We start from the raw sequence: 27,707 nt of genomic DNA, 5'->3' as shown, positions 1-27,707 counted from the left end.
CATGCACCTCTGATGCCATCAGCACAAGAGGAAAGATGACAAGGAAATACACACAGGAGGGTGTTTCTGGCCAGGTCTTGAAGGCCTCAAGGTTCACTTTGATGCTCAAGCTTTTATGTATTATTTTAGGATTTTATTTATCTATTAGAGGGAAAAGAGCACAAGCAGGGGGAGGTGTAGAGGGAGGAGAACCAGAGAGATGCTGATCTGAGGAGGACAGGGGGTGGCTGATATAGACCTGTGCAGGGAACAGCGGAGGCCGCCCAGAGCTGGCCTGCGTTATCTGGTGGGCCGGGAGTAAGGAGTAGCCTCAGATCCCTGTGCCCATGACCTGCTATCAGGGGAGACCCTCTAGGGATTGCTTCCTGGACTCAGAGAACATTGAATGGTGGGGAAATTTTCCTTGATTTAGGAGGGACATGAAAAGTCAATCATTGGATTGATACTTTCTCTTCTTGGACCGACAGCCCCAACCTCAGAAGAAGATGCTGAACCACCTCAAGAGCTACCTCTAGCTCCCACTGTGGTGCCTGCCGCAGCTTCAGAGCCCGAGGGGCCTGGATGGGAACCAGTTGTGAGTGTGATACAGCTATGGATACAGCCGAGGGGAGGCACCTACCTGAAGGGGCCTACTGCAAAGTTTCTATGGACAACCAGGTGCATGATTGAAAGACTTAGTGGGGGACATTCCTGGCTTAAAAGTGTTCAAGCGGTGAAGCGGGGCGATATCCCAGGTGTGACAGCATGATCTCAGGATCCTGGGGGTCCCCAGAAGACCAGCTAGGGCCCGAATGCTTCTGAGTTCCCAGACATCAGTTAGGGAGGATGGCTGAAAACCAGGAAGCTAGGTCCCGGCTTTCTGCTCTGGGAAGCAAGCTGGGCCCAGACACCACCTTATTCCATCCACAAGGTCTCACACATCTCGCCATTCTGGTTGCAATGAAGAAATGGATTGTACACCAGAATTTCGTACCTGTGGATTATGCCCAGGATTTAAGGTGCTAGAGAAACATTTTTTGACATAAGGATGGAGAAATGGTTCCTCCACAACAGCTACTGGAAGGACAACTGAAGGATTATTTCAGCACAGGAAGTCAGACCTGCAGGAGTGAATGGGAAACAAAGAGCCCGGTGGGTAAGTAGTTATCCAACATGTCGGGAAATCTGAATTACCATTAGCTGTAAAACACACGAAAAAGCCATTTCGGGAGATGTTAGTGACAAGTTGGCATGACATGATAATGCACATTGTTAGAACAACTGAAGGTACTTAGCATTAAAGGATTCTGAGATTCTCATTTTGTGCTCTAAGAGGAGTAATAGACTCAGTTCAGACGTAAGTTACACGTGCTTAAGAGTTTGGGTTTTTCAAAGATTTTATATATTTATTTATTTATTTATTTGTCAGCAAGAGTGTGAGAGTGCACAAGGAGGGGGAGCAGCAGGCAGAGGAAGAAGTGGGCTCTGGGCTGAGCAAGCATCTTGATGCAGGACTCAATCCCAGGTCCCCAGTATCATGGCCTGAGCTGAAGGCAGATGCCTAAGAGACTGAGCTAGGTAGGCGTCCCTACGTGGGCTTAAGAGTTTTAAAGGTGGGGCACCTGGGTGTCTCAGTTGGTTAAGGAACTGTCTTTGGCTCAAGTCATGATCCTGGAGTCCCAGGTCCCACATCAGAGCCCTGCTCGGCAGGGAGTCTGCTGCTCCCTCTGACCTCTCCCCACTCATACTCTCTCTTTTGCTCTCTCATTCTGTGTCTCTCTAATAAATAAATAAAATCTTTTTTTAAAAAAAGAGTTTTACTGGTAACCCTAAAACACAGAAATCGAGTATATGTTTTTTCAAAGTAAAAGATGAAATAAGAGAATAAAGAAAGTATGTCAACTCCTTGACAGGGAACAAATGAGAAGAAAGAAACATTAAAAATGCATGATCAGGACACCTGGGTGGCTCAGAGGGTTGAGCCTCTGTCTTCGGCTCTGGACATGGTCTCAGGGTCCTGGGATCGAGCCCCACATCGGGATCCTTGCTCAGCAGGAAGCCTGCTTCTCCGTCTGCCTCTGCCTGCCTCTGCTCACTCTCTCTGACAAAAAAAAAAAAAAAAAAAAAAAAAAAAAAAAAAAAAAAAAGCATGATCAATAGAAAAGTAAAAATCATACGGTAGAAATAAGTCTACCTATATAAGCCATCACAACAAATGTGGGTAGTTAAATCATAAGTCAAATCATATATGAATGGACAGTACTCTTAAATTGAATTAGGAAATTAACAAAATCTGTTTCTCTGCTGGTTTTTAAAAAAGATCAAATGCAAGAGGACAGAAACCAGTGAACAAACTAAAACCAAAGCAGATGCACTGGGTTTTGCCTGGAGGTGGAAATACCCCAGGCTGATGGCCTTGGGAGTCACGAGGGTGGGGGGTGGAGGGATAGCTAAGGGAGGACTAAATGGAAGAAGTGATGTGAGATTTGAGGCGGAAATGGTAAGAATGAGCCACATGGGTGCCGTACTTCAGGCAGAACATCCTAAGGTTTTTAGGATGTTTGAGGAACAGAAAGGTTGGTGTCCTTTGACAGATGGTACAGGAAATAGATCATGAAGGATCTTGAAGGATATTTTCATTTTATTTTTAGTGCAGTGAGGAAACATTGGAGCATTTGTAGCAGACGAGTTCCATGATGTGTCTTTAAAAAGATCCCGCCAGCTTCTGTGGGGAAATGCAGTAGAGAGGATTATAGAGAATCAAGAGGGGAAGAGGGAAAGCCATTGGGTGGCTAGTACAGTTGTTCAAGTGAGAGGAGAGTGTGCCTTGATCCAGAGGGGTTGTAGGGGACACCAGGAGGCAGCGATGGGCTGGAAATATGTTTTGGCGGTTGAGCCAAAGGGACTTCTTGATTGACTGGACACAGACTACGGGATGGGGAGGAATCAAGGCTGACGCTCTCCTTAGGGGCTTGAGCAACTGGGTCGATGTCAGTGCCATTCACCGAGATGGGGAAGGGTGAGGAGCAACAGCTTGGGGGGGTGGGGAGGGGTTGCAAATCAACAATTCTGATTGGGTCTGAGATGACTCTCAGCGGTAAAAGTGGAGTTATCAAGTAGGTAGTCCAGTGTTTTGGTGTGGAGATTGGTAGAGATTTCTGAACTGGAGATAAAAGTTTCAGAGTTGTCAGGATAAAGCTTGGACTGGGTTGACTCCCCTAAGTAGTGTGTGTGGGTAGAGAAAAGGTCCAGGGTGGAGACTCAAGGTAAGTGTTCCTGGAATTAGCAAATAAAAATAAAGGAGTGCCAACTGAATTTGAACTTCAGATAAACAAATAGTTTTATGAGACTGATGCACTGCCTACTGTGCTAAGGAGGTACCTACAATAAATATTTTTAAAAGATATGTTACATGAAATACTGGGGACATTTGTGCCAAAAGAATCACTTATTATTTTTCTGAAATTCAGATTTAATGGGACATCGCATTTAATTTGACAATCCTACCTAAGGTACTACTTCCTTGTTTAGATGAGATGTAGAGAAGGATCAGGAGCAAAGAGAATGTTCCATTTAGTGTACCTATATAACCTATCTTGCCAGAATGCAATTTCATAAAAAAAATTTATATTGCTCACAAAATCTATGGGTCAGGGATTTGGACAGGGGATAGTGGACATGGCTTTCCTCTACACCTTACTCTAATCCTGGGATTCTTGCCAGCGTGGTGTCTGGGTTCCAATGGTGAGAAAGAAAATGCATGTGCATGTAAGCAAAAGAGAAAGAGAGATTCAGATAGAGAGAGGGAGACAGACAGAGAAAGAGAGACTTTACGACTCCAATGTCCTGATTCCAGGTAACTTTGATTCATTCTACAAGAAGCTCCCCCATGCCTTGCCCTATGTTCTGGACTGTACAGTAGGGATAGGAGGAAAGCCCTTGTTCATTTTTCAAGCATTTATGGATCAGACACTGTGCAGGGCCTTGGGAACACAAAGGGGCTTAGCCCTGGCCCCTGCTGTCCAAGCACTTAAAGTATGGGTGGGTATGTGCTGGTGAAGACAGACATATCGGGAGAATCAGGGCTCGGCATCCCCATCAAACCCTATCCTGGCTTTTGGGGGAGAAGATGTGAAAATGTAAGCTATTTTTAAATAATCTAGCAGGTGACTTAGGATCAGACAGGCTGAAACAGATAGCAGGAACAGGTGGAACCTGGGAGAGGGAGTGATTGTTCTGGGTTGGATTAGTTTGGAACGATTTTCTACAAGAGAAGCAGTTTGAGCTAGACCTTCCAGAGGAGGAGAATTTGATCACTTCCCTTAGCTCAGTAACATCCTAGACATCATCACATTAAATAAGTCTGATCTTCCACACCCAGAGCCCTAGTGACCTCATTTAGTTGACGTTGAAAGAGAACTCATACCTTCAAAGTACATATTACGTATGTTTCCATTCAACTTTAAGCAAGTGTTTAAAGCTTCTTGATCTATGTTCTTCTATCGTCTCTTCTCTCATGGAGAGATTCCAGGAGTTAACTTATCTTTTCTTTTTAGTAGAGGTGCAATATTTATTCCAGCAGTTAACAGAACCGTTCACGTGTATTTGCTCAACAGCATCGTGGTGGGGAGAAGTGAAGGATGGTGGGCGGAGCCCGAAGCCCTTTAGGTCACAGAGTAGGATACAAAGGCCTCTCTAGGGACATGCACGTGTCCTGTCCCCTGAAGGAGTAGCCATGGAAAGGGGTGGCTCCTTGCCATAAGAGATAATCTCACCAAAGGCCAGAAGACTCTCTGAAGACTGCCTCCAAACCAGAAGAGCCATCACCACTCACATGGCAGTCACTGTTTTCCACATTTTTATTCTTGGACATTTCAGAAGGACAGAAGTGTTGAAAGCCTAGCATAATAAATATCAGTGAATTCTTTCTGCAGAATTAAACCATTGATAACTTTATGCTGTCTTTGCTTTCTCTTTCTACATGTCCTCATATAGCTTCTAGTATAGCAATTAATGACCCTTCTCTCCTAAATAATTCAACAAGTATCTTCTAACAATAAGAACATTACCCCACCAGAAAGCAGAAGAAAAATTTTTTAAATTTCTCAGGTTGATCTAGCATCCAGTTTGCCTCAATTCTCTGCATTATCCCCAAAATGTCTTTCTTAGCTGTCCCCTTTTTCTTCAAGCCCAGATCTAGCTGAACTTCTCTTATTATATCTGGTTGTAATGGGTCTTTAGACAATTTAAATACTGTGTCAAGACAATAAAGACAACCCATGGCTTCACTTTTTTCTGTGACACTGATAATTTGTTTTTGTTTTAAAAATCATCTGCATCAATGCTTAACTTGACCTAAGAAATTCAGCTGTAAGTGTACTGTTCATTAATTTTGACAACTGTATGCACCGATGTAACTGTCCCATCAAATCAAATAAAAAACAATCAAAATGCAGATTTCTGTTGGCCCAGAAAGATCCTTTGTGTCTCTCTGCAGTCATATCCCCTCTGCTCCTTGTTCCAGGCAAGCATTGATCTGCTTTCCATGATCAGATTGATTTTCTGGAGAGACGAGGCCAGTTTGTCTTGTAAAATGTCCCACAAGTCTAACTGTTTCCCTGTAGTGTCATTACCTCCACATTCCAGCTATCGACTTTCCTATGCACTGGAAGTTAGGTCTAAAACCTTGGTTAAGTGCAGGTTAAACATATCAGGAACAAATACTCTCGGTGATACTGGATACTTCCTGCTGCTTCGAGTTGGGGGTACAACACCAGGGTGTGCATACTATTGAGTTTTCATCCTTGGTTGAGTTGTCAGCCACCAATACTGGCCTTTGTGATAGTATATTGTTCTCTTAAAATTGGCAAGTCACCAGTGGGGTGATACTTTGGTAATGTCCAAAGATCCTACTCCCCACAATCTTCTACCCAATGCTTGTAGCATTCATTGATGGCTCTTACCTGAATCAGTTTTTCCATGCAGAGTTGCAAAATGGTGACTTCCTAATTCTACCATTTTTTCTATCTTTGGAAGCTGTCATTCTTTGGTAAAGAAGTTTTTTTTTTTAAATATTTTATTTATTTGACAGAGAGAAATCACAAGTAGGCAGAGAGGCAGGCAGAGAGAGAGAGAGGAGGAAGCAGGCTCCCTGCTGAGCAGAGAGCCCGATGCAGGAATCGATCCCAGGACCCTGAGATCATGACCTGAGCCAAAGGCAGCGGCTTAACCACTGAGCCACCCAGGCGCCCAAGAAGATTTTTTTTTAAAAAAAAACAGGAATTTATTTATTTGACAGAGAGAAATCACAAGTAGGCAGAGAGGCAGGCAGAGAGAGAGAGAGGAGGAAGCAGGCTCCCCAATGAACAGGGAACCTGATGTGAGGCTCCATCCCAGGACCCTGGGATCATGACCTGAGTTGAACACAGACACATAACTGACTGAGCCACCCGGTTGTCTTGAAGAAGACTTCTCTGTAAGGAACCAGGGACTGCATCTCCTAAACAGGCAGAGTAAAGCCTAATTGCTTTACCCTTAGTTACAGTCCGGGACAATGTGATGGTGCGGGAAGGAAAGAAGGCAGGAGGCAGGGCGGGCGGGAGGGAGGGAAGGAAGGAAGGCGAGAAGGACACAAGTAAAGGCAGGAAGGAAGGAAACAAGCCGGAACTGAAAGTGAAATACTGAACAAATACAATTCTGCCTGATGAATTGTCTTTTTGGATATGTAATAAAAGCATCCAAGACGACAATGCAAAGTGTTGTAATGGTACTGGTCATTCATTGTCGGGCTCCTTATCATCCCAACCTTCACGTAATGTGTAGGTACGAGGCTGGCACAGACACACTGCATTTCCCTCTCTAGTGACGTGGGTGGCGGGAGGGACATGAACTTTGGAACCAGGTGGCTCTGGGCTGAGTCCTGGCTCTGCCACTTGCTTGCTGGGTGGATTGAACCCCTTTGAGCCTTGGTTCTTTTCTCTGAAGGGAGAGTTATGTTGAGAATGAACAGAGGTACCATATGTGAAATTTCTGTCCCAGGGGGAGGGACTGATCCCTACCTTGGATCTTTTCAGTCCCCTGGAGAAGTAAGGCCACAGCAAGAGGAACTGCCTGAACTTTCAGAGCCAACAGGGATTTGGGGCTGTTCAGACACTCTTAAATGTGCCCATGAACACAAAGTCACAATTCGCTGCTGGCTTATTCTTCCTTCATGTACTTTTCCAGTGTTTGTTGAATGGTGTCTTTATTGAAGGAAGCACGCTAGAGACTAAGCAGTTAAGGAGGCCACCCAGGTGTATGTTGGTGACCGTGGTGCTAACCTAACCATCCTTGGGCACAGGTGCTTCTCCTATCCTGGGACTCTGGTGCAAATTCCCGTTCAGTCTGTCCCAGGATTTCTGAAGCCAGAGAAAGCAAGCAGTGGAGGGAGGGAGGGGCCAGTGGGCTGGACTTCAAAGGAGAGAAGCAGGAGGGAAAGGAAGGCGTGGCGTAGCACAACTTCCATAAGCCATCACTGTGAGAGAGACCACTCTGACCATGAATGACAGAGCGACTGATGAATGCAGTAGGAAATGTGTGCATTGCATGACGCGGATCGGGGCTAGAGCTGACAAAAACAAACCTGACTGTGTGGCCAGGTGGGCAGACACCAGCCCAGCAGAGATGGGCTCTGAAATGTCATCCTGAAAAGAGACATGCCAAAGAGGTCATAGTTTTCCCCCATCTGAATTTCTCTCTCTCTCTCTATTCCTGTCTTGATGAAAAGTTTGCAACTCTTACGCTGTTACAGAGGGAACAATTCGACTTATCATGCCCTAATTTATAGAGCTGACTAATGTTGTTTTTCTCCAAAATACTAGGATTTAATAGAATTATTTATTCTATATTTGGAATTATAAACTCATAAAATATACATGCCCCTAAGTGATGTAAAATGCAGACACTTTTTCAAATAATTAGAAGTTTTTTGATTTTTAAAATACATAGGAACATTGATTTTAGAGGTTCTGTGAGTAATAGGATTTCACAAAATCTGTTGTGAAGCTATCGCTTAATGGGATTAAGAAAAAACACCTCAAGATATTTGAACTTAAATAATGCTGCATTGATCTCATACCAATTAAAGAAAGACACAAGATAGAATGCTATGTAGATTATTTTTAAAAGTACCTTACTAATATATCACAGGGGTATTTCTAATGGAATTATAATCTACTCAAACACCAGAAATTCTGTCGCTGAAATCTTGTCTTCAAGAGATCAACAGCTAAGCAATTAATATAACCACCTGAGCTGTTCAGAGGACCATATCAAATGTGGGTAATCCCAACTGCTTAATTAAAATGGACCCTCTGTCCCCAGTATGAACTTTATAACAGGTTTGATACACCCAAGGATCATAACATTTAAAGCACAAAATTTTAGACGAAGCCACCACAACCATCAACACCAGCTGTGCCAGGAGTAGAGGAAACCTTTGGCACCATTTTCAAGAAAAAAACCCAAATATATCTGAAGAACTTCAAATTTCCAAATTCATTTTCAGAAGGACTTATTGCTATGTCCCGAGGAACTCACTGTCCCAAATAAGATTGGGCAACGCTTCAGGAGTAATGTAATCCGTTTTGGGAAGCAGTCATGAGGAAGCTGAGGGGTCCTTCCAAAGAGACCTTCTGCTCAACAGTGACTTGGAAATCCATTTACAATCTTTTCTTTGACATCAGTGAGAGACACAGCTGGTTGGCGGCTTTCACCTTGCTCTATTGGGATATCACGTGACCAAAGAACCCCCCTCCCCACCACCACCAAATTCTCAGGCTCTGAGGAGATACCCAACAAAGGAAAGGACTGTGTGTGTACAGATGTGTGTGTGTGTGTGTGTGTGTGTGTGTGTGTGAAAAGACGCAGATCCTGAAGGCATCAAAAGGGCATGATGCTGTCTGTTGGAACTCATAATTTTATTCATTTATTTTTGCAAGAGACAGCGAGAATGAGAGAGCACACAAGTTGGGGAGAGGGGCAGGGGGAGAAGCAGACTCCCCATTCAGCAGGGAGCCCGATACGTGTCTTGATCTTAGGACCCTGAGATCATGACCTGAGCTGAAGGCAGACACTTAAGGTTTTTTGCTTTATTTTAAGCTTTTACTTATCTGTTTGTTTGCTGTTATAATTTTTTTTATTATGTTAGTCACCATACAGTACGTCATGGGTTTCTGATGCAGTGTTCCATGATTCATTGTTTGCGTATAACATCCAGTGCTCCTTGCAATCCGTGCCCTCCTTAATACCCATCACCGGGCCGACCCATCCCCCCACCCCCTCCCCTCTAAAACCCTTGGTTTGTTTCTCAGATCCCATAGTCTCTCCTAGTTCATCTTCCCTCTGATTTCCCCCTTTTCATTTTTCCCTTCCTTCTCCTAATGTCCTCCATGCTATTCCTTATGTGCCACAAATAAGTGAAACTATGTGATAATTGTCTTTCTCTGTTTGACTTATTTCACTGAGCACAATTTCCTCCAGTTTCATCCATACTGATGTAAATCAGTAATATTCCACTGCATATTTTTATTTATTTGTTTGTTTGTTTGTTTGTTTTTGCAAGAGAGGGCAAGAGCAAGAGAGAGGACAAGTGGGGAGGGAGGGACAGAGGGAGAAACGGTGTTAGGACTTATTAATCTGCATGCATTGGTCCTAACACATTACTAACTTCTGCTTATTATGACTTTTTTTCTCCCTCTGAGAATATTGGAGGCTCCGGATCTCCTCATTGTATTGATGTAAGTCACTAACTTAGGTGCTGTGAGGACATAAAGACAAAGCAGACATAGACCCTCCCTTTGAGGGGTTACAGAGTAAAACTTGTTCTCAACTTTGGTCACATATTGAAATCGCCTGGGGAGCTTTAACAAAAGCTGGAGCCAGTTTCCCTCGCAGAGATTCTGACTTCATTAGTCTAGGATATGGCGTTGGCATCGAGATTTGAATGTCCCCATTGATTCTAGCGAGCATCCAAGGCTGAGAACCATTGCAATAAGGAAAGACAAAGCCTTCTGAAGCCCACAAGCTTCAGCATAATAAGAATTTTGAGCCTCTAGGGGTGATTATACTACTATAGGACTTTTGCAGAAGTATAATAAAATTTAAAGTTACTGTTCTCTTTTATACACATATGTATCCATGTTTGCCGATGTGTGTCAGCATGTGTACGCACGTGGATTACATGAGTATCGCATTTTTCTTAGGACAGATCCAGTGACATAGCAGTAATCCAAGTCACATCTCACTCACTTCCCCGCCACCTTATTTTCTTCCAGCTTAAACAACAGAAGTCTTCCCACTTTGGTAGCCGTAGTCTGGGATCAAGGGGATGGCTGGATCGGTTCGTTCCGAGGGCTGTGGAGGAGAATCTCCTTGTTTCTCTCCTGGCTTCAGTGACCTCAGCTGTTCCTGGCTTCTAGAAGGCTTTTTCTGTGTCTTCCCTGGTCCTCCCTCTGTGCCTGCCTCTGTGTGCAGGTGCCCTCCTTTTCATTTCCTCTTCGTCTTTTTTACTGATGTACAGTTGACACAGAGTGATATGTTAGTTCAACATAGGGATTCAATGGACATTACACCATGCTCACCATAGGCAGAGGTCCCATCTGTCCCCATACAACACTATGACAGTATGGTTGACTCCATTCCCTACGTTGTACCTTTCGTCCTCGTGACTTACTCCCACCGTAACTAGAAGCCTGTATCTCCCGCTCCCCTTCAATGATTTTGCCCTCCCTCCCACCCCCCACACCGCCACCGTGGAGACAACCACCAGTTTATTCTCTATATTTATGGGTCTCTTCCTGCTTTTTTAGTTTGTTCACTTGTTTTGCTCTTTAGATGCTATACATAAATAAAATCGTATGGTATTTCTCGTTCTCTGTCTGACTTATTTCACTTAGTATAATGCCCTCTCGGTCCGTCACTGTTGTTGTAAATGGCAAGATTTCATTTTTTAAATGGCCGATATATACCACTTAATGTATGACTTCTTCTTTATCCGTTCATCTATCAGTGGACATTTAGGTTGTTCCCACATTGTGGCTATTGTAAATAATGCTGTCATAAGCATAGGGGGCGTACATGTTTTTGAACTAGTATTTTTGTCTTTTGAGGGTAAATACCCTGTAGTGCAATTACTGGCCCATGTGGTATTTTTATTTTTATTTTTTAGATGACCATGACTCCCTTTTAGTTCCTGCCCCCACACTGGCTCCCAATCTCTTACTAGTGTCAGTTACTCCTGAGCAATTCCCCAGGCTCCCTTTCTATGCATTTTAAGCACATTTTCATATCCATGACCGATATACCTACAACAGAGAGTTCAGGTTATCTAATTTCGTTTTTTAAAAATTTTAATAATTTGTTGTAGCCACACTTAAAAAAACCTTTATTTACTGTTTGTTTGTTTGTTGTGAGCAGGGTGAGGGGCAGAGGGGGAGGTAGAGAGAGAATCCCAAGCCTACTCCCCACAGAGCCTGAGACCAATCCCAAGACCCTGTGATCAGGACCTGAGCAGAAATCAAGAGCGGGTTGCTTAGCCAACTGAGTCACCCACACACCCCTAGAGCCGCACTTTTGACTGGCTCTTCAGTGCTATTTGCTGTTTGGTTCAGATAGTCTCTGCTTGACTTACTCTGTCTCCTACATGAACTGTCTCTTACATGGACTGTTTCTGGTTACCCTCCTTTGGACGTATTTGAAAACTCTTAGAGCAGTAACAAAACAACACAAGTGGTTAAACAAGCAAAATTAAAACTATGATTCAGAATCTCATTAAGATCTAGTGAAGAATTTAGCTTTGAATGCCCATGAAAACCAGAAACCTCTGTTTTTAACACGAGAACCACTTCTGACTCTATTAAAAAGTCAGGCCTTAGTGCAAAAAAAATTTGGAGAAATGTCCTGGAAAATGAGTATGGTTTCTATTGGAAACTATAAAAACAACAACAACAACAACAACAAAACCAAACAAAACAAAAATCCCCACACATAAGCATGAGCATTTTTGAGTGGGAGGAAAGGAAAGACAAACAATTCATTAGACGGAAGGGAGAAGGAACAGGAAGGGGTGTGGCAGCGAGCAGAGGACACCGCAACACCCTTCAGATTCCCTTCCTTATTTTATCTGGAGACAAGGGTGGTCTCGCCTATATAAATCACTTGGGGTGACTAAGCTGAAAGTGGGGTGGGAGGCACCACCGGGTCTGTCCACCGTCACTGGTGGGATGAGCAAGTGATGCTTAGGGGGGAATCGAATCAGGAGATGCAATTTCATGCCATCGCGCTCTTCTCTTGTAAAGCGCTACTTGCTTCTGGAACACCCACCTGGCTGGGGGTGAAACGATCAGGTAGATTGTCCAGGACCGGCTGCAATTGTGTAAACTTTCCATCAGACACTTGTTCCATCTGAAATAATGTTGCTCCTCGTACCCTGGCTTGCACTCTACCAGCTGCCTCGAGCTCCGCGTGGGAGGGACTGGTTCAGAACCCGAGGAGGTGAAATGCTGAAGTTACCCTGGAGGTGACAGCAAGCACAACAGATGCTGGGATTGGAGAGGTTCTGAGAGAAAGTCTCAGGCTCAAGGCTGCTACTTTGCCTGAGGCTAGTTAGTGAGCGTGTAATACTATAGTTAATCAGGCTTATTATACTGGATGTTCTGGGATTTTTTTTTTTTTTAAGAATTTTTTTTCCTAAGAAACAGATCAAAGGAAAGAAAACCGCCAGCTTTCCTAGTCAGGTAGCTTGATTTCCCCGGTACTTTTTCTCTTCCATGAGATAACTGTATCACAACATTTGCGGGAGGCGGTGGGGGGCGGTTTCTGGGAATACACCCACCATACATCATAGGATACTGGAATGGAGCGGGAGTTCCTAAAGCCTCTGCCTGCCCTCCGCTCCCACCTGTCCAGGGCTGTATTCACACAGGCAGAGGGCTTTCGAGGAATTCAACCAGGAAAATATGGGTCATTATCATTAAAGAGGTTGTTCCAAAACCTCATTGAGGCAATTTTTAACTTTGAACTTTTTCTAAACACTTACCAGGGGTGCTCCTAGAAAATAAAATTGTTTTCTTGCTCCCTTCTAGGAAACCAGCCTGGCAGCAGTGGCAAAGTCGGGGCAGGGGGGAAGAGGGAGAAGTCAAAAGGCAAAACGTGCACAGGTAACCTGTAAATTATCTGCCTCTGAAATATCCTGCCTTGTTTTATCCCATGTCATCTGTTTAACTCTCATGCCGCCCCTGCCAGATGATGCTAAGCTCTGGGGTTGGAGTGACAGCAAGCCGGTTATGAGGTCCCTGTTTTGGCAGCTGGAACCTGACTGGTGAGAGCTTAGTGGTGTTCCAGAAAGGCCAGTCCTATTACCAAGGCCCTTTATCTTAGCATTCACGTTCAAGGTGTCAAGAGCGTCATCCAGATTTGTGATTTCATTAACATCCGGGGTTTGACCATGACTCATTGTTGAGCGCATGGCAGTGGGCATCTGGCGAGTTGGAATTGACCGTGACTTATTGTTGAGGGCACGGCAGTGGGCATCTGGCTAGTTTCATAGCAGCCAAGTGAGCTTCCCTCGTCAATTAGGACTGTCTTGAAACTGGCCAGTCTTGACGGGGGCAATTAATTCCTGGTCCAGAAGCAGCCCAGCATCCACACAGCTGGCTAACAGTCTGGTACTTGCTGAATGAACCATGTACTTTCCGAACATCACCTAGCAAGTGCAGGGTTGTCTTCCTGGGAGTCCCCCAGCATTCAGAGATACGAAGAGAGCACATACAATGAGAAGGTCCTGGTGTAGGCAACAGGAAATCTCCAGGGAGAGGATACTTTACCCTGGTCAGTAAGCTAGTGTCCCAGTCGGAGGGCGGAGTGGAATGTGAGGAGGGGCAGTGAAGAGATAGGAGGATCCCAGTCTCAGGAGCGGGGGAGTCTGATCTCTGTCCACTGTACTCTCCCTGAGGACAGATACCAGGTGTATTGTGCTCACAGCTAGATTCTCAACACTTAGCCCATTGTAAGTGCTCATGAAATGCTTGTTGAGTGAATGAAGAGCTTAGAGAAGGACAAGGAAGCATCTGCGCCGGCATGATCAATGGGGAAAACAGCCAATATTCTCACAGAAGAAATGCTATGATACAGTGCAGCCCAACATTTCCACAAATCTCCCTTCTAGGAGAAGAGAAAAGAAAATTCTTGCCCCGGGGGATCTGGAGTAAAGTCTTGGGACAATAAAGCACACTTAGCAATATACACTGATAGTCTGGTTTATGACATAAAGCCATCACCTGTTTGTCCTGAGGTCCTTCGCATGGACGCCTCTTGACCTAGCTCCTGGACTGCCCCCATGGGAGAGACCTTTGGATAACCCTTACCTTCTGGGAGTCCGTTAAGTATCTGTAGAGGCTTCGAGGTCTATTCCTGAGGGATTGTGGCCCCGAGAGCCAGAGCTGTCTCCCCACCCTCCATGTTCTTCTTTCCTGCTGAAGATCTTGGGATTACCTCTTCTCTCCAGAGATGTTGACCTCCTGCCTCAGAGGCATGGCCCCTACCTGGGGCAGCAACAAGAGGGATATCCCAACTCAGCACAGTGAGTCCAACAAGGGTACCAGGGATGCCCAACGACGCTAGAAGAGGTCGTTCAAGGGATGCAATCTGTGGAAATTAAGACAGCATCGGGAGGCATTTCTTAAGATGTGGACTTTCAAAATAGACTAACGGCAGTGTGAATTCTTCTTGGAAGCACTATAAAATGAGAATAGCCCCTCCTCTGCTTGGACCACATAAGCATGTGCTTATCTGTAAATGGAGGGTGAACCAAATGCTCTTGTCAGCCTTCTGAGAGTCCATGATTCTACAGCTCCGTGTTTATATGACACCTTTCAATATGTTATTGTGGCCCAGTTTCAAACAAGTCATCGTATATTCTTATTTTATAGCTGAGGAATATAGGCCACAGCATGTTGGACCATTTACCAAAAGTAAAGCTGAAAGCTAGCCTTTGTCAGCTTTCTGTTATCCTCTGAGGAGATTCCAAAATTGGCAATGTTCTGGTGTCGGGCTTATAATTAGCTTCCAGAAAATGATGACAGATCATCCTGCTACATTAAAGCCCATCATTTTCCCCTAAAACCTGACACAAAGTCCCTACACCAGCAGCGATGACCCAGTTTATTTTTCTTATGTATGGAGTTCTGAGGCGTGAGAAGAACAGGCTGTAGTTAACAGGTGTCTGGAGCTCCTGCCCCTTGCTCTTTTCTAAAGAACACAGTTGCCTGTGGTGGGTGGGGGAGATGTCCCACCTGGCTGGAGCCTCAGCTCTTAGAGGTCACTAAACCTCAGCTTGCACCCCTGAATTCTGAGGGAGTTCAGAATTCACTATGGGTAGTTACTGGCTGCAAGTGTCTTAGGAGACCTGACAGGTCAGTACAGGAGCTTCCAGTGATTTCTCTCTTTATCTTGGGTACTCTCCCTCGTTTCAAAATATTTAAGGCCATCTGAATGGCCCTGGATTTTCTGAGGGAACCCTTGGATTTGGAGTTATCTCATGCCCCAAAGTAGTCAAGACCATTCACTATTCACTGTAATCCCAATTCTGGCAATCCCTCCTTACAACACACACACACACATAAACACACACACACACACACCACCACCACCACAACCACCAACTCCACATTCTCAAATTTTTTAGATCTTTTCAGAACCGGTGCAAGGCCTTGACTTCTGGCAAGCACCGGGTTCTCGCCAATGTTTCAAGTGCCACTCTTTAGCAAAAATCAATAGAGGTGTCATCATTGTTGGTGTCTTGGCTAGAGGAAGGGAGGGTCCATTTTGAAGATGTAGTTTGATCAATATAGTGATTATTTAAGAAGTTATGTATCTTTAAAATACTGTGATTTGTATTTTCAGTAGCCATTTTCCTATTGTATTTATTTAATATCGTATCAGGTAATATCATATCATATAAATAAACACAGAGGAAAAGAGCACAACCTGGTTTAAATCCTGATTCTGCCATTTACAAGTCAGCTAACTTTAGATAAGTAACCTAACTTCCCTGGAGCCTCATTCTCCTCATCTGTAAAATTAGAAATAATTATATCCATCTTAAAGGGTGATAGTGAAGGTAAGAGCTAGCAAGTATAAAGCACCTAGATTTTTGGCTAGCCTGTGATGGGTGCCTACGACATGGCAGTGTGGGTATGGGCAGTCAGGTTGTTGCATGAGTGTCCTTTCGTGGCTACACCTCTCCCAATGGGTTAAGCTGCACCCACTGTCAATTTTCAGTTGCACTGGGGCCCCCAAGTTCCTCAGGAACCAGCAGTCCTCTGAATATCTGGCACCCAAGCTTGCTCTGCTTGGCACTGGAGTCCTTGAGAAAGGCTGCTGTCCATGTTCCCTCCCATGGCATTGGAATCCAACCTCTATGAAGGAACCCAACCCTATGGTCAAGTCCATTCTTAGCCCCCTGTCCAGCAGGCCTTCCTCTGAAGGATGCAGAGAGAACAGGGACCCACGTAATCTTGCTCCCTCTTCTGCCTCTGATTCCAAAGCACCTCAACTAGGTGTGACTGGGTTTGTTGATCTTCGCCCGTGAATAGTTGCAGCATTATTAATACTAGTTGAAGTATCTAATTACTTCTGAGGCTATGTGAACTAGAATTGCATCTCCTCATTTGGAATAGATATATGCCTTTAACAGTGACACGTAAAGTGAATTTTGGAGTGTCACATCTTATTTTTCCATTGATTTGCATCATTAAATAGAAATGTGTTTCTTTGGGAAAAACTGGATTTTAATAAAATTCCATGAAGAAATATAGGAACCACACATATTACAAAAGTATTTCTATAAAATCCTAATAATGATACTGAAAATCACTTACACAATACAAACAAAAACCTCTGAGTGTATTTTCATGTTTAACACAATTGCCTAATATTCTACGAAAGGAAAAACAATGATCATTGCAAAGAACATTCTGGAACAGAAAGTCAATTTTATAAATTCATTTCTCATCCACATAGCTGCATCAGGTGCTATTTTTTCTCTCTGTTGCTCAGATCTTAGAACTCTGAGAAGGCAATCTGTGACATAATTGCCTTTGATTTTCTTAAAACATTGGGCTTGATTAAATCTGAAAGGTGAAACAAAACTATAGATGTGACCAAGAGCATCCTATCAGTCAAGATAGACTAGGTTTTGTGGTGACAACAAACAGTTCCAACAAAAGTTTCTTTCTTTCTTTCTTTCTTTCTTTTTAATATTTTATTTATTTGTCAGAGAGAGAGAAAGAAAACACAAGTAGGGGGAATAGCAGGCAGAGGGAGAAGCAGGCTCCCCACTGAGCAAGGAGCCCAGTGCAGAACTCAATCCCAGGACCCTGGAATCATGACGTGAGCCGAAGGCAGTGGCTTAACTGACTCAGCCACCCAAGTGTCCCCAAAAGTTTATTTCTTGGTCTTACTACATGTCCATTGCAAAATGACAGGGAATTCTGTTCATTAAAGCCACTGAGGAACACAGGCTGGAAAGCTTCATTTACCTTCCATGTTCCCTGTCACTAAAGAGGGAAAATGAGATCTCTAAAGGCTCGCACTAACAATTAAATGCTCAGCCATAAGAAACATAAAATTTCTACTCGTCACTCATTGCTAGAACTAGTTCCATGGCCCGATCCGTCCAAACAAAGTCAGATATACAGTCCATATCCTGTGTATAGATAGAAAGTATTTGAGGAATAGTGTTAATGTACAAGGAGGTATTTGCTGATGCATATTCAGCAAGGAAAGAGGCTGTGTGGAAGCAAATTGCTAGAACCCATCCCGAAGAAGGTCAGCAAACCAAGTTAAGAAAGTCTCCAGGAGATGTATGTTAAACCAGTTCTCTAATTTGTGAGGGGCATGGAAATTTTTTCCTAACAAACAGACACTGAGAAAAATCTTGTTAGATTTTCTTTTTTTTTTTAATGTGTTGTATGGGGCACCTGGGCAGCTCTGTTGATTAAGCACCAACTCTTGGTTTTGGCTAAGGTCATGATTGGGTGGTGAGATTAAGCTTTATGTAGGGTTCCCTGCTTAGCATGGGGTCTGTTTAGGTGTCTGTTCCTCTCCCTATGCCTCTGCCCCTCCTCCAACTCATGCACGTGCACATCCTCTCTGTCCTAAAATTAAGAAAAGAAAATCTTTTGAAAAAATGTGTTTTTTTTCCATTTTTGAGATTTTGTACATCTGCATTTTCATGTAAAATTGGCAATTTTATTTTATTTTATTTTATTTTTTTCAGGGAAAAGCGCGAACGCAGTCCCCCACTACCACAAATTATGCAGTCGAGTTTCCCACATTTGGGGAAATCGCAGGGGTCAGCACATCCGGAGTGCAAAGGATAAGCCTTGCCCTGGGAAAACCACCTTCATGATCATGGTATCTCCCCTGTAAAATTGGCAATTTTAAATGTTGGGAAGTAGTTAACATAAAGTATGTTGAAGGCACAGAAAGGGGTCTATGCACTGAGACCCAGCACCTCATTGGTAAACTCTGGCCTGCACAGAGTGATGAAGAGCAGAGTAACAAGTCTCATTACACACCAGCTAAGGTTGGATAACAAAAATGTTTAGTGCAGCCAGTCAGTTTGGTCCCAAAGAGCAGTATGGGACTGGAGGAAAGGAAGGAGATCACCCTAACCAACCTGGAGGTTTTGTTCTGTGGGTCTGGCAGGCAGTCAAGAGATGGGAAAGAAATCTGTGTATGAAAAGAAGGACATTCATGAACCTGCTGTTGGCAAGCTGACATAGCCTGGACATGCACTCTTTTCTCTTCCAAGGACAAGTTTATAGAAAGAACAAATAATAGATAAACTAACAGAGATGCCAGAATGGGACAAGGGAGGCCCCTAGGGTACAAAATTTAAGGAGGCACTCGCTCAGGGTCATGAAGGTTCATGGATGAGGCTTGCGCAAACCTAGGCGTGAGTGTCTCCTGACATCGTGTGCTCTGGGGGCATCAATTGCCTCACCTTCGTGCTGGTTCACGAGTTTACACTACATCAGAAACAACTGTTTATTCTTTTCCCAGATGATACGGCTATGTTTTGGGAATAGCAAATCTTAGTGAAAAATAGTAATGAGAAAGCAGTAAAAAAAAAATAATCTGGACACTAATGGCCCATTTTGTGATGACAAATTGGCAACCATTTGCTCCAATGAATCAATTTTTATTTGCATTTATACATTTTCGATTACACTTCGATTACACTTCCAAACTCTGTGATAGGATTTCACTTTCTTGGTTTATATATTTATTCATTCAAAGGTATTTATTGAGTTCCTACCTCATGTGTCATTGTGCTAGGCAATTGATTATATATTGGTGAATAAAACAGAAAAGGTGACTGCCCTTTTGGAGTTGATAAGTGAGACAGAAAGAGACACTTAATATGTACATAAGAAAATTAATAAGTACTTTTCACTGTGGCAAGGACAATAACAGAAACAAACACGATGCAGGAATGTCGACTATTACTGGTTCATGTTCGAGAACACAGTCAAGGATCACCTCCAAGACCTTTGGCGATGCAGCGTGGTTGAGGAGGATTCCTGCCAGAAGTCCTAAGACATTTGAGAAAATAAATTATATAACACCCTTTCTTTAAATATTAAAACTAAAATTGAAATAATTCATGCATGCTTTAAATAATAGGAAGACATTTTGTCAAGTATGTATTATAAAAACAAAGCACATTTGGTCATACCACAGAGATACTACTAATAAAGTTCTTTCTTTCTTTCTTTCTTTCTTTCTAGTTTTGTCTCATGCCACACTTTAGTAAAATTCATATTACTCCTTGACTACTCTCTCGCTGCTCTTGGCTTTCTTCTTTCTCTTCCTTCTCCTACTCTTTTTAAAAATTCATGCATATTTAGGATTGATCTAATTTTAATTTCTTCTGACTTAAGGCTACTCTTGGAGGGGAGCCTGGGTGGCTCAGTTGTTGAGTTTCAGCTCAGGTCTTGATCTTTTGAGTCCTGGGATCCTGCCCTGAGTTGGACTCTGTGCTCAGCAGGGGGTCTGCTTGAAGATTCTCTGCCGCTGGGGCGCCTGGGTGGCTCAGTGGGTTAGGCCGCTGCCTTCGGCTCGGGTCATGATATCAGGGTCCTGGGATTGAGTCCCGAGTCGGGCTCTCTGCTCAGCGGGGAGCCTGCTTCCTCCGCTCTCTCTCTGCCTGCCTCTCTGCCTGCTTGTGATCTCTCTCTGTCAAATAAATAAATAAAATCTTAAAAAGATAAAGAAATAAAAAAGATTCTCTGCCTCTGCCCAACCACACCCCCCCACACATTCTCTTTCAAATAAGAATTCTTTAAAAGGAGATGAAAGTAAGAAAAACCTGAAAAAAATAAACAAAAGCCTACAAAATAAAAATACAAAGAATGCTACCTAGTGATTTCCCTGAGCTCTGCAGCTTTGCAGCCCTCTCTGATCAGTGAACTTGAGAGGGGTGAGCTGTTCGTGATGGCCTTCTAGGGGAGGGGCTCTTGCCCTGATCCTCAGGGGGACTTCCCCTGGTGCAACTGCAGCTGGCCCAAGCAGCAGAGACGGGCCCTGGGTTCCAGCAAGTGCCGCTGTTTTACTCCCTGAAGGCTTGCAGCACCAATGGCTGAGGTGACTGTCACCGCACCCTGCTCCCTACCGTGGAGCTGAAAATTCACACCCAGCTCTTCAGTGAGCCCGCACAGAAAAAAACGTTCCACCGGTCTTATCTCCTCGGATTCTGTCAGAACTCTGCGTTCACCCTGCCAGGGACGAGGCATTTTTATCGTAGGCGCGTGACTGAGTTCCAATTCCAATTGTTTTGTTTTGTTTTATTTTTAAAGATTTTATTTATTTGAGTGAGGGAGTGCATGAGAGCGGAGAAGGTCAGATGGAGAAGCAGACTCCCCATGGAGCTGAAGCCCTATGTGGGATTCGATCCCAGGAATCCGGGATCATGACCTGAGCTGAAGGCAGTTGCTTAACCAGCAGAGCCACCCAGGAGGTGGGAACCACCCACTCCAGGTTCTATGGATTCCAGTGACACAGACCAACACCAGACCTGCGAGGTGTCAGAGGTCTCACCAAGCTCCTGCTTCTTCTGGACCTCTCCCAGGAAAGTGATCACCCAACTATGCTGTGATTCGGAGTACAGGGCTTTACAGAGTAGAAAGCCAGGACATAGCTTCATGGTTTTCAGCCATTTTCCCTAACTGATGTCTGGGAACTCTGAAGCATTCGGGCCCCACCTGGTCTTCTGGGGACCACCGGGATCCTGAGATCATGCTGTCACCCCTGGGATATCACCCCACTTCACCCCTTGAACACTTTTAAGCCAGGATTGTCCCAGACAGGGGTAGACACCTAAGTGTTTCAATCATGCACCTGGCTGTCGATGGAAACTTTGCAGTAGGCTCCTTCAGGTAGGTGCCTCCCCTTGGATGTATCCATAGCCCTATCATCTGCATAACTTGTTCCCACCCAAGGGCCAAGGGCCAAGGGCCAAGGGCCAAGGGCCAAGGTCAGTCCCTTACTAAGGGATTTCATTGAAAATTCGAAGCCTAAGTTCTTGAGAAGCTACTACCCAGCCCTTTGTAGGTGGGGCTGTCGTCTTCTGGGACTCCAGAATATGAGCACTGATGAACACATGTGTGCACACAGGAGCGAGTGTGCTTGTGCACACAAACACACACACCCCAGGAGGGACTGTGGGGTGGGATCTGATTAGTAGCAGATTCCAAGAAGTTGATAGGAGGGAGGAAATTGGGTGGGAGGTATTTCCTACCTGTGACAGCACTCCTCTAACATCATAGCTATTATCCAACCTATGCCTGTGGACATCTGATAGAAAGACATGCTGGAATCATCCGTATTTTGCAGAGAAGGGACCATCCCTGTCAGGCACAACGGCTTATCTAAGGTCCAAACCAGGTAAGTATAGAGACTTGTGTCTGAAACCAGGTGTGTTTGCAAGCTGGGGACCTAGCTTCTCCCAGACCTTCCCTGGGGGCCTGTTCCGAGGGGTGTGTTGGGGTCACTGTGTACAGATGAGATGTGTCCTTGCATGCAGAAGGGGGAAGAGGAGATGGCAGACGGGAGCACTGTTTGTGTAGGGGTCCAACCAGGAGTGGGCCCCGGTAGGGGATCACAGGCAGTGATGTCACTGCCTGGATCACAAAGGCCCACAACTTGTAACCCCTGCAACCAGGACCCACACTCTAGTCCGGTATCAGGGCTATTTGGACAGAAACGTCTGACACAGAAAGATGTTTTCGTCCTGTCTACGTACATCCCGGGGCTCTGGGTACCAGAACCCCCAGGAAAATGACTTGTTCCCATGCTGCAGAAGTTGGCTGAAACCACCCCCGCGATGCCTCAGGATGTTTCGAGGGAGACGCCATAAGGTACTTACTACTGAGGAGACTAGGCGATGCCCACCCCTCTGAACCATCCTAGGGAAGCCCCATTCCTTCCTCTGGACTTTTAGGGGAGGAGGGATATGTGGGGGTTCCCGCCCATGGGCTGGAGGAGGGTGAGCACAGTGGATACCCTGGTGATCCCTTCTTGTTCACACCAATGTCATGGTGGGCTAGGTGCACCGGGGATTCCTGAGGTGCCTCTTAGCTGTGCCAGAGCACATCCAAGGCCCTGAAGCTGGGCCACGTTTCTCTCCTTGGGGGAGGGCTCTGCCACCTGGGCTGTGGTGTGTCTGGAATGGAGCGCCCTGGGTCTAAAGACTAGCAAACGCCTCCAGACAGGGCTCTAAGGTCTCCTGCCTGGCTGCTGGGCACTGTCTTTACAGAACGCTCCAGAGGACATGGTGCAGGAGCTGAATGTCGACATCCGCTGCTCTCCTTCCCCGAAGAACAAGAAGCCACACAGGGCCAACAGAGTCTGGCGCTGGCTCAGGGTGAGTGCAGGTGCTCGGGAGACCCGACCCCTGAGGCGCCCATGCAGCACCAAGGGCCCCACTTCCTAGAAGCCAGCCTGGCCTCCTAGAGTCCTGTACTCCCGTGAATCTGCATCCCATCACTTCCCCAACCTGGCCCTCATGGTCCGGTTCACGCCTTGGACAGAAGCACAGCCATTGTCCACATACTTATAGGAGTATCATTAAAGAGACTTTAGACCAGGTCTCATCCCGTTGATCTAGACTCCTTTTGCCCTGGCCTAGGCATTTTCCTAACTCGTGTTCCCAGGTGTCTGCATTGGCCCAACAGTCCTTCCTCAGGTTATACAAATCTTGCAAATGATCATTTGCTAGAGTGAGTTGGGAGATTCTGATCCAAAGGGACATGGGGCCCATGGTACTCTGTCTCTTGCTCTGTGCTTTTGTTTTGATGGAACACATCTTTGGGGCCCCTAGGGTGAGGATCAGGGGCCTCACTGCCCTGCATGGCAGTCCAGAAGGCCAGTCATTTATCACCGGCATCTAGCCCTTTACAGGGGCAGGACTGGATATAATCCCCTTCTGTGGCTAATGAACAGTGCTGCATCCTACAGCCTCCGTGCCCTCCTATCCTAAGCCCTCTCACCTAAAACGTCTGTGTTCTTGTCTCAAGAATGAGATATGTTGGGTGCCGGGGTGGCTCAGGGGGTTCAGCCTCTGCCTGCAGCTCAGGTCATGGTCTCAGGATCCTGGGATCAAGGCCCACGTTGAGGGGGGGGTCTCTGTTCAGCGAGGAGTCTGCTTCCCCCTCTCTGTCTGGCTGCCTCTCTGCCTACTTGTGACCTCTCTTTCTCTGTCAAAAAAATAAATAAAAAATCTTTCAAAAAAATAAAAACAATGGGGCTATGTCATCAGAAATCACAGGATCCATGCCACTCATGCAGGGACGTACTATCCATACTCCGCTCACAAAAGGACCTGAGATACTAGCAAGTTCAGACATCATTTTTTTCAATTCTTTGTATGGATACCAGAACATTTTCTCTTTTCCTTTAAGGTTTCTTTCTTTCTTTCTTTCTTTCTTTCTTTCTTTCTTTCTTTCTTTCTTTTAATTTTATTTCTTTATTTGACAGACAGTGATCACAAGTAGGCAGAGAGGCAGGCTGAGACAGAGAGGGGAAGTAGGCTCCCCACCGAGTAGAGAGCCCAATGCGGGGCTCGATCCCAGGACCCTGAGATCATGACCTAAGCCAAAGGCAGAGGCTTTAACCCACTGAATCACCCAGATATCCCTTCCTTAAAGAGTTCTTAATTGATTGATTGATTGATTGATTGATTGAGAGGGAGGCAGGGGGAGTGTGGGGAGAAGCAGAGGGAGAGACAGAATCCTCAAGCAGACACTGCCCTATGGACACAGCCCTACGAGGAACGCAGCCTCAGGACACGGAGAGCATGACCTGAAGCAAAACCAAGTCTTAGGCTAAACCCAATGAGACACTGAGTCACCTGATTCTTTTCCAGACTCTGGGCTCTCTTGTCCCACCTCTTGCTTAAGTCCCTGAGATCTGGGGGCTCATTCTGCCCTCCAAGCCCCAACCCTCCTGGTGGCCACAGCACTGACTCATGTCTCCTCTGATTCACCTCAGGGGGAAAATGGCTCAACGAGGAAGAGGAATAAGACCTTGATAGTATGGAACACTCGTGCCAGTTCATTGGGGGCCGGAATAGATTACCTGGTGACTGCCGTCCTAAAACAAGATCTAAACTATGTTCACACGTTTCTGGAAATATACCGCAGCTTTGCTACCACCCAGGAGGTGCTGGGCCTCCTCTTTGCAAGGTGAGCACCCTCCCCTGCCCCTAACTGCTCCGTGGGATTTGGCCAATGCCTGGTTGTGAGACTTGGCAGGACCCCAAGCTTCCCCAAGCTTCCCTTGCTCCTAACTGGGGCAGAGGTATTATAGGGACTCAGTGGGGTCTTGTAGGGAAAGAACACTCGGTAGCCTGCGCCAGTGGAAAAGTCTGCTGTTGGGCCTGTGGGCATGCTCTTTGCTCATTCCTGTGCCCCTCATGATGAAACCTCTGCCTCATTCCTGACTCTCACTGTGATCTTGAGCTGGGCTCCTCTGCCACTGAAAGGGAGAGCTGAGATTCCTTCTGGGGTCTGTGTGTGGGTGAATCCAGAGCAGGCATCCCTGAGGGTGAGCAGGGGCCAGGGCAACTCAGATGTCGGTGATGGGCTGGTTGGGGCCCTTTCATTCAGCAAGCATTCAGGAAGCCCCAGTAGGTGGAGGCGATTGTCTCGGAGCTGAATGGGATCCCTGCACAGAACAGAGAGCACCCCAGGGCTGCAGGCTAGTCGAGGGTCAGGCGGTGAGAGCCAACATCCACAGACATCTCATGTGATGCCCCCTGGCCTCCTCTAGATTCGGATGTGTTTACTCCACGTATGACGAGGTCGGCGGACCCCAGGACCAGCGCAACATGTGAGTAAGCTTTGGCTGCTCCAGGAGGGCCTTCCCTCTCCAGCAGGGCAGTAAGGGTACTGTGAGTTCGAGGGGCTGCCGGACCTTCACGCACACCTCTGTGATTCCTGCTTTAGAGTAAACGTCTGAGAGCTTCTACTGGAAACTGGGAAGGTGCCCTGGGTAACTGGGGTAGGTGTGTGAGCACTGTGGGAGAGCAGAAGGGGATGGTGTACAGCTTCAACCCCTGAGAGGGTCATGCTCCATCCCTGCCCCCTCCCAGCCCTCTCTCTGCCCCAATTCTGGGACCCAGAACGCAGGATTTAGGAACCATCGCACAGCAGTCTGTTGGCACCTGCACGCTGGGTGCTCAGAGGGGGCTCCGGGAGACTGGTTTCCCAGTAGAGCCCAGGGAGCAGCAGGCATCCCACACCCTGTGGGAGGTGAGTGTCAGTGGAAACAGACCCACTCTCATGGCACCTAGTGAACGGGCAGAGGAGGTAACGGTGGAGGTACGGGGAGGGTCCTGGGAAGGCCTGGCTAGAGACAGAGTCCCTTTGTTCCCTCCTCGGTTGGATCTTCACGGAGCAGAGGCGAGTGCAGTGAGGGTAATTAAGAGGCCAGACACCACCCCTCCCTGGGCACATGCAGTTGAATTGAAGTGGCTCGTGGGCAAGGAGACAGACTGAGGAGTGTGTCCAGCTCCCCTAAGAAGTCCAGAAAGGCTCCCCCCATTGATCAAGGACTCCCACTCCCAGAGGCTTTTGGCCAGCCTGCCGTGTGGGAGCAGGCCTGTCTCAGGCAGGACTGCCAGGTTGCAGGTGGACAAGGAGTCCGACTGGTCTCGGACAGGAGCTGGAAGCCCAGGAACCCAGGTTCCCACAGGGTATCCCTGGGATATTGGTTTGGATGCATACCCTGTCCTCTGACTTCTCTGCCTCCATGTCTGTCCCCAGGGCCGTCTATGCCATCCTGGATATGTGGGTGGAAAGGTATCCAGGGGATTTTGTGCAGCCTCCAGAGTATCCCAACTTGCATGCTGTACTGGCCTACCTGCAGGTCAATGTGCCGGGCTCGGACCTGCAGCGCCGTGCCCAGCTTCTGCTGCCAGAAAGGCAGCGCGCTGAGACCACAGAGCCAGAGGCTGGGGGTGAGGAGAACTGGGGTTGACTGATGTGGGCCTGAGGAGGAGGCAGGGTGGGCCACCCTGAGGAAGCCTCCATAGATTGTAGTTGGGCTGAGAGTAGTGAGTCGTCTCAGATCCCTGTCCCCATGGGCTTCCACTGGGGACACCTTCCAGGGGCTGGGTCTTGAGCGCAGGCCACGCTGAGTGGTGGGGAAAGGGAAAGGCGAGAGGGAAGTCAACCAAGCTGATGATGCTTTCTCTTCTTGGAGCTACATCACCGGCCCCAGAGCCAGATCAGGATGTGTCTCGGGAAGTTGTTCCAGCAGCCACTCTGGCACCCGCTGCACCTCTGGAGCCTGAGCTGGCCCCCGCCATCCCTGCTGCGGCAGCTCACTATGGATTGGGAAGACCAGTGACCCCCCCTGACCCGTTGGGGCCAGGGCAGATGGTCGTCAGGGCCCTCGTTCACTTCTCTGTCACGGAAGAGCCACCTGACCTTTTGACTTTCCTGGATGACCAGCAGGGTCCTGCCCACGAGATGCCGCCCCCTGCCTCCGTGGAGCAAGCAGGCTCCGCTCCTGAGCAGCACCTCGTGCTTGCTACAACCAGAAAGCATGTCTTTCCCATCGCCCTCGTTGCTTTATTTGTATTTCTTCTGTTTTGTGTATATGTATATAATTACATACTAGATTTAATTAAATAAAGTAGAATTTGAGTTTACATAACATTTTACTTGCATCCTTTGCAGTGGGATATGGAGGTCTCATTAGGTCCATCCAGAGTGTTGCACAACCATGTCGTTCTACGACGTTTCCGTCACAGAGACACCCGCACTCTTCATCGCTCACTGCTCTGTCCCTCCCCCAGTCCCTGCAACCGCTGCTCTGCTCTCTGTCTCGGCCACTTCACCTCCACTTTTTTCCTCTGCCTGGAATCCTACCATATGGCCTTCTGTGTGTGTCTGCAGAACATAAGTGTGATTCCCCTCTTTTCAAACTTGGTTATACAAATAACATTTTATTAGATAGGAATGTTCCTGAAAGAACAGAGATCACGGGAAGCCCCCAAATGAACTGTTTTCATTCTGAGCTAGGTTTCCCATTTAGAAGCATGCCTTGAAAAGCAGAAACCATGAGAGAAATGTCTGGGTCCATGAGACACCTTTACATGCTTTCATTTTTCTGGATAGTCT

The 27,707-nt window shown here is 46.3% G+C and overlaps 1 protein-coding gene and 1 non-coding gene across 4 annotated transcripts; one reads left to right on the top strand and one right to left on the bottom strand.

The window, feature by feature from the left end:
* Nucleotides 1-959: 959 nt before the first annotated feature.
* LOC131813473 (ral guanine nucleotide dissociation stimulator-like) lies at nucleotides 960-27,240 on the top strand. 3 transcript variants are annotated; one of them, XM_059143766.1, is made up of 10 exons: nucleotides 960-1,135; nucleotides 13,101-13,175; nucleotides 18,296-18,432; nucleotides 21,849-21,966; nucleotides 22,382-22,439; nucleotides 22,838-22,945; nucleotides 24,571-24,764; nucleotides 25,351-25,410; nucleotides 26,346-26,381; nucleotides 26,785-27,240. In XM_059143766.1, the coding sequence occupies exons 4-10, from the start codon at nucleotides 21,890-21,892 to the stop codon at nucleotides 26,873-26,875; spliced, it is 624 nt and encodes a 207-aa protein (XP_058999749.1). In that variant the 5' UTR covers nucleotides 960-1,135; nucleotides 13,101-13,175; nucleotides 18,296-18,432; nucleotides 21,849-21,889; the 3' UTR covers nucleotides 26,876-27,240. The 3 variants fall into 3 exon arrangements, with proteins under 3 accessions (XP_058999749.1, XP_058999747.1, XP_058999748.1); XM_059143764.1 differs by lacking the exons at nucleotides 960-1,135; nucleotides 13,101-13,175; nucleotides 18,296-18,432 and adding an exon at nucleotides 20,176-21,458; XM_059143765.1 differs by lacking the exons at nucleotides 960-1,135; nucleotides 13,101-13,175; nucleotides 18,296-18,432 and adding an exon at nucleotides 20,880-21,040.
* Nucleotides 18,293-18,456, bottom strand: LOC131814241 (U1 spliceosomal RNA). The gene has a single exon (XR_009347229.1). It is a non-coding gene; the product is annotated as a U1 spliceosomal RNA (small nuclear RNA).
* Nucleotides 27,241-27,707: the final 467 nt, after the last annotated feature.

This window comes from Mustela lutreola, chromosome 13, assembly GCF_030435805.1.
Source record: "Mustela lutreola isolate mMusLut2 chromosome 13, mMusLut2.pri, whole genome shotgun sequence".
Taxonomy (NCBI): domain Eukaryota; kingdom Metazoa; phylum Chordata; class Mammalia; order Carnivora; family Mustelidae; genus Mustela; species Mustela lutreola.
The sequence above is the reverse complement of the archived record's forward strand: the minus strand, read 5'-3'. Positions and strand labels throughout refer to the sequence as shown.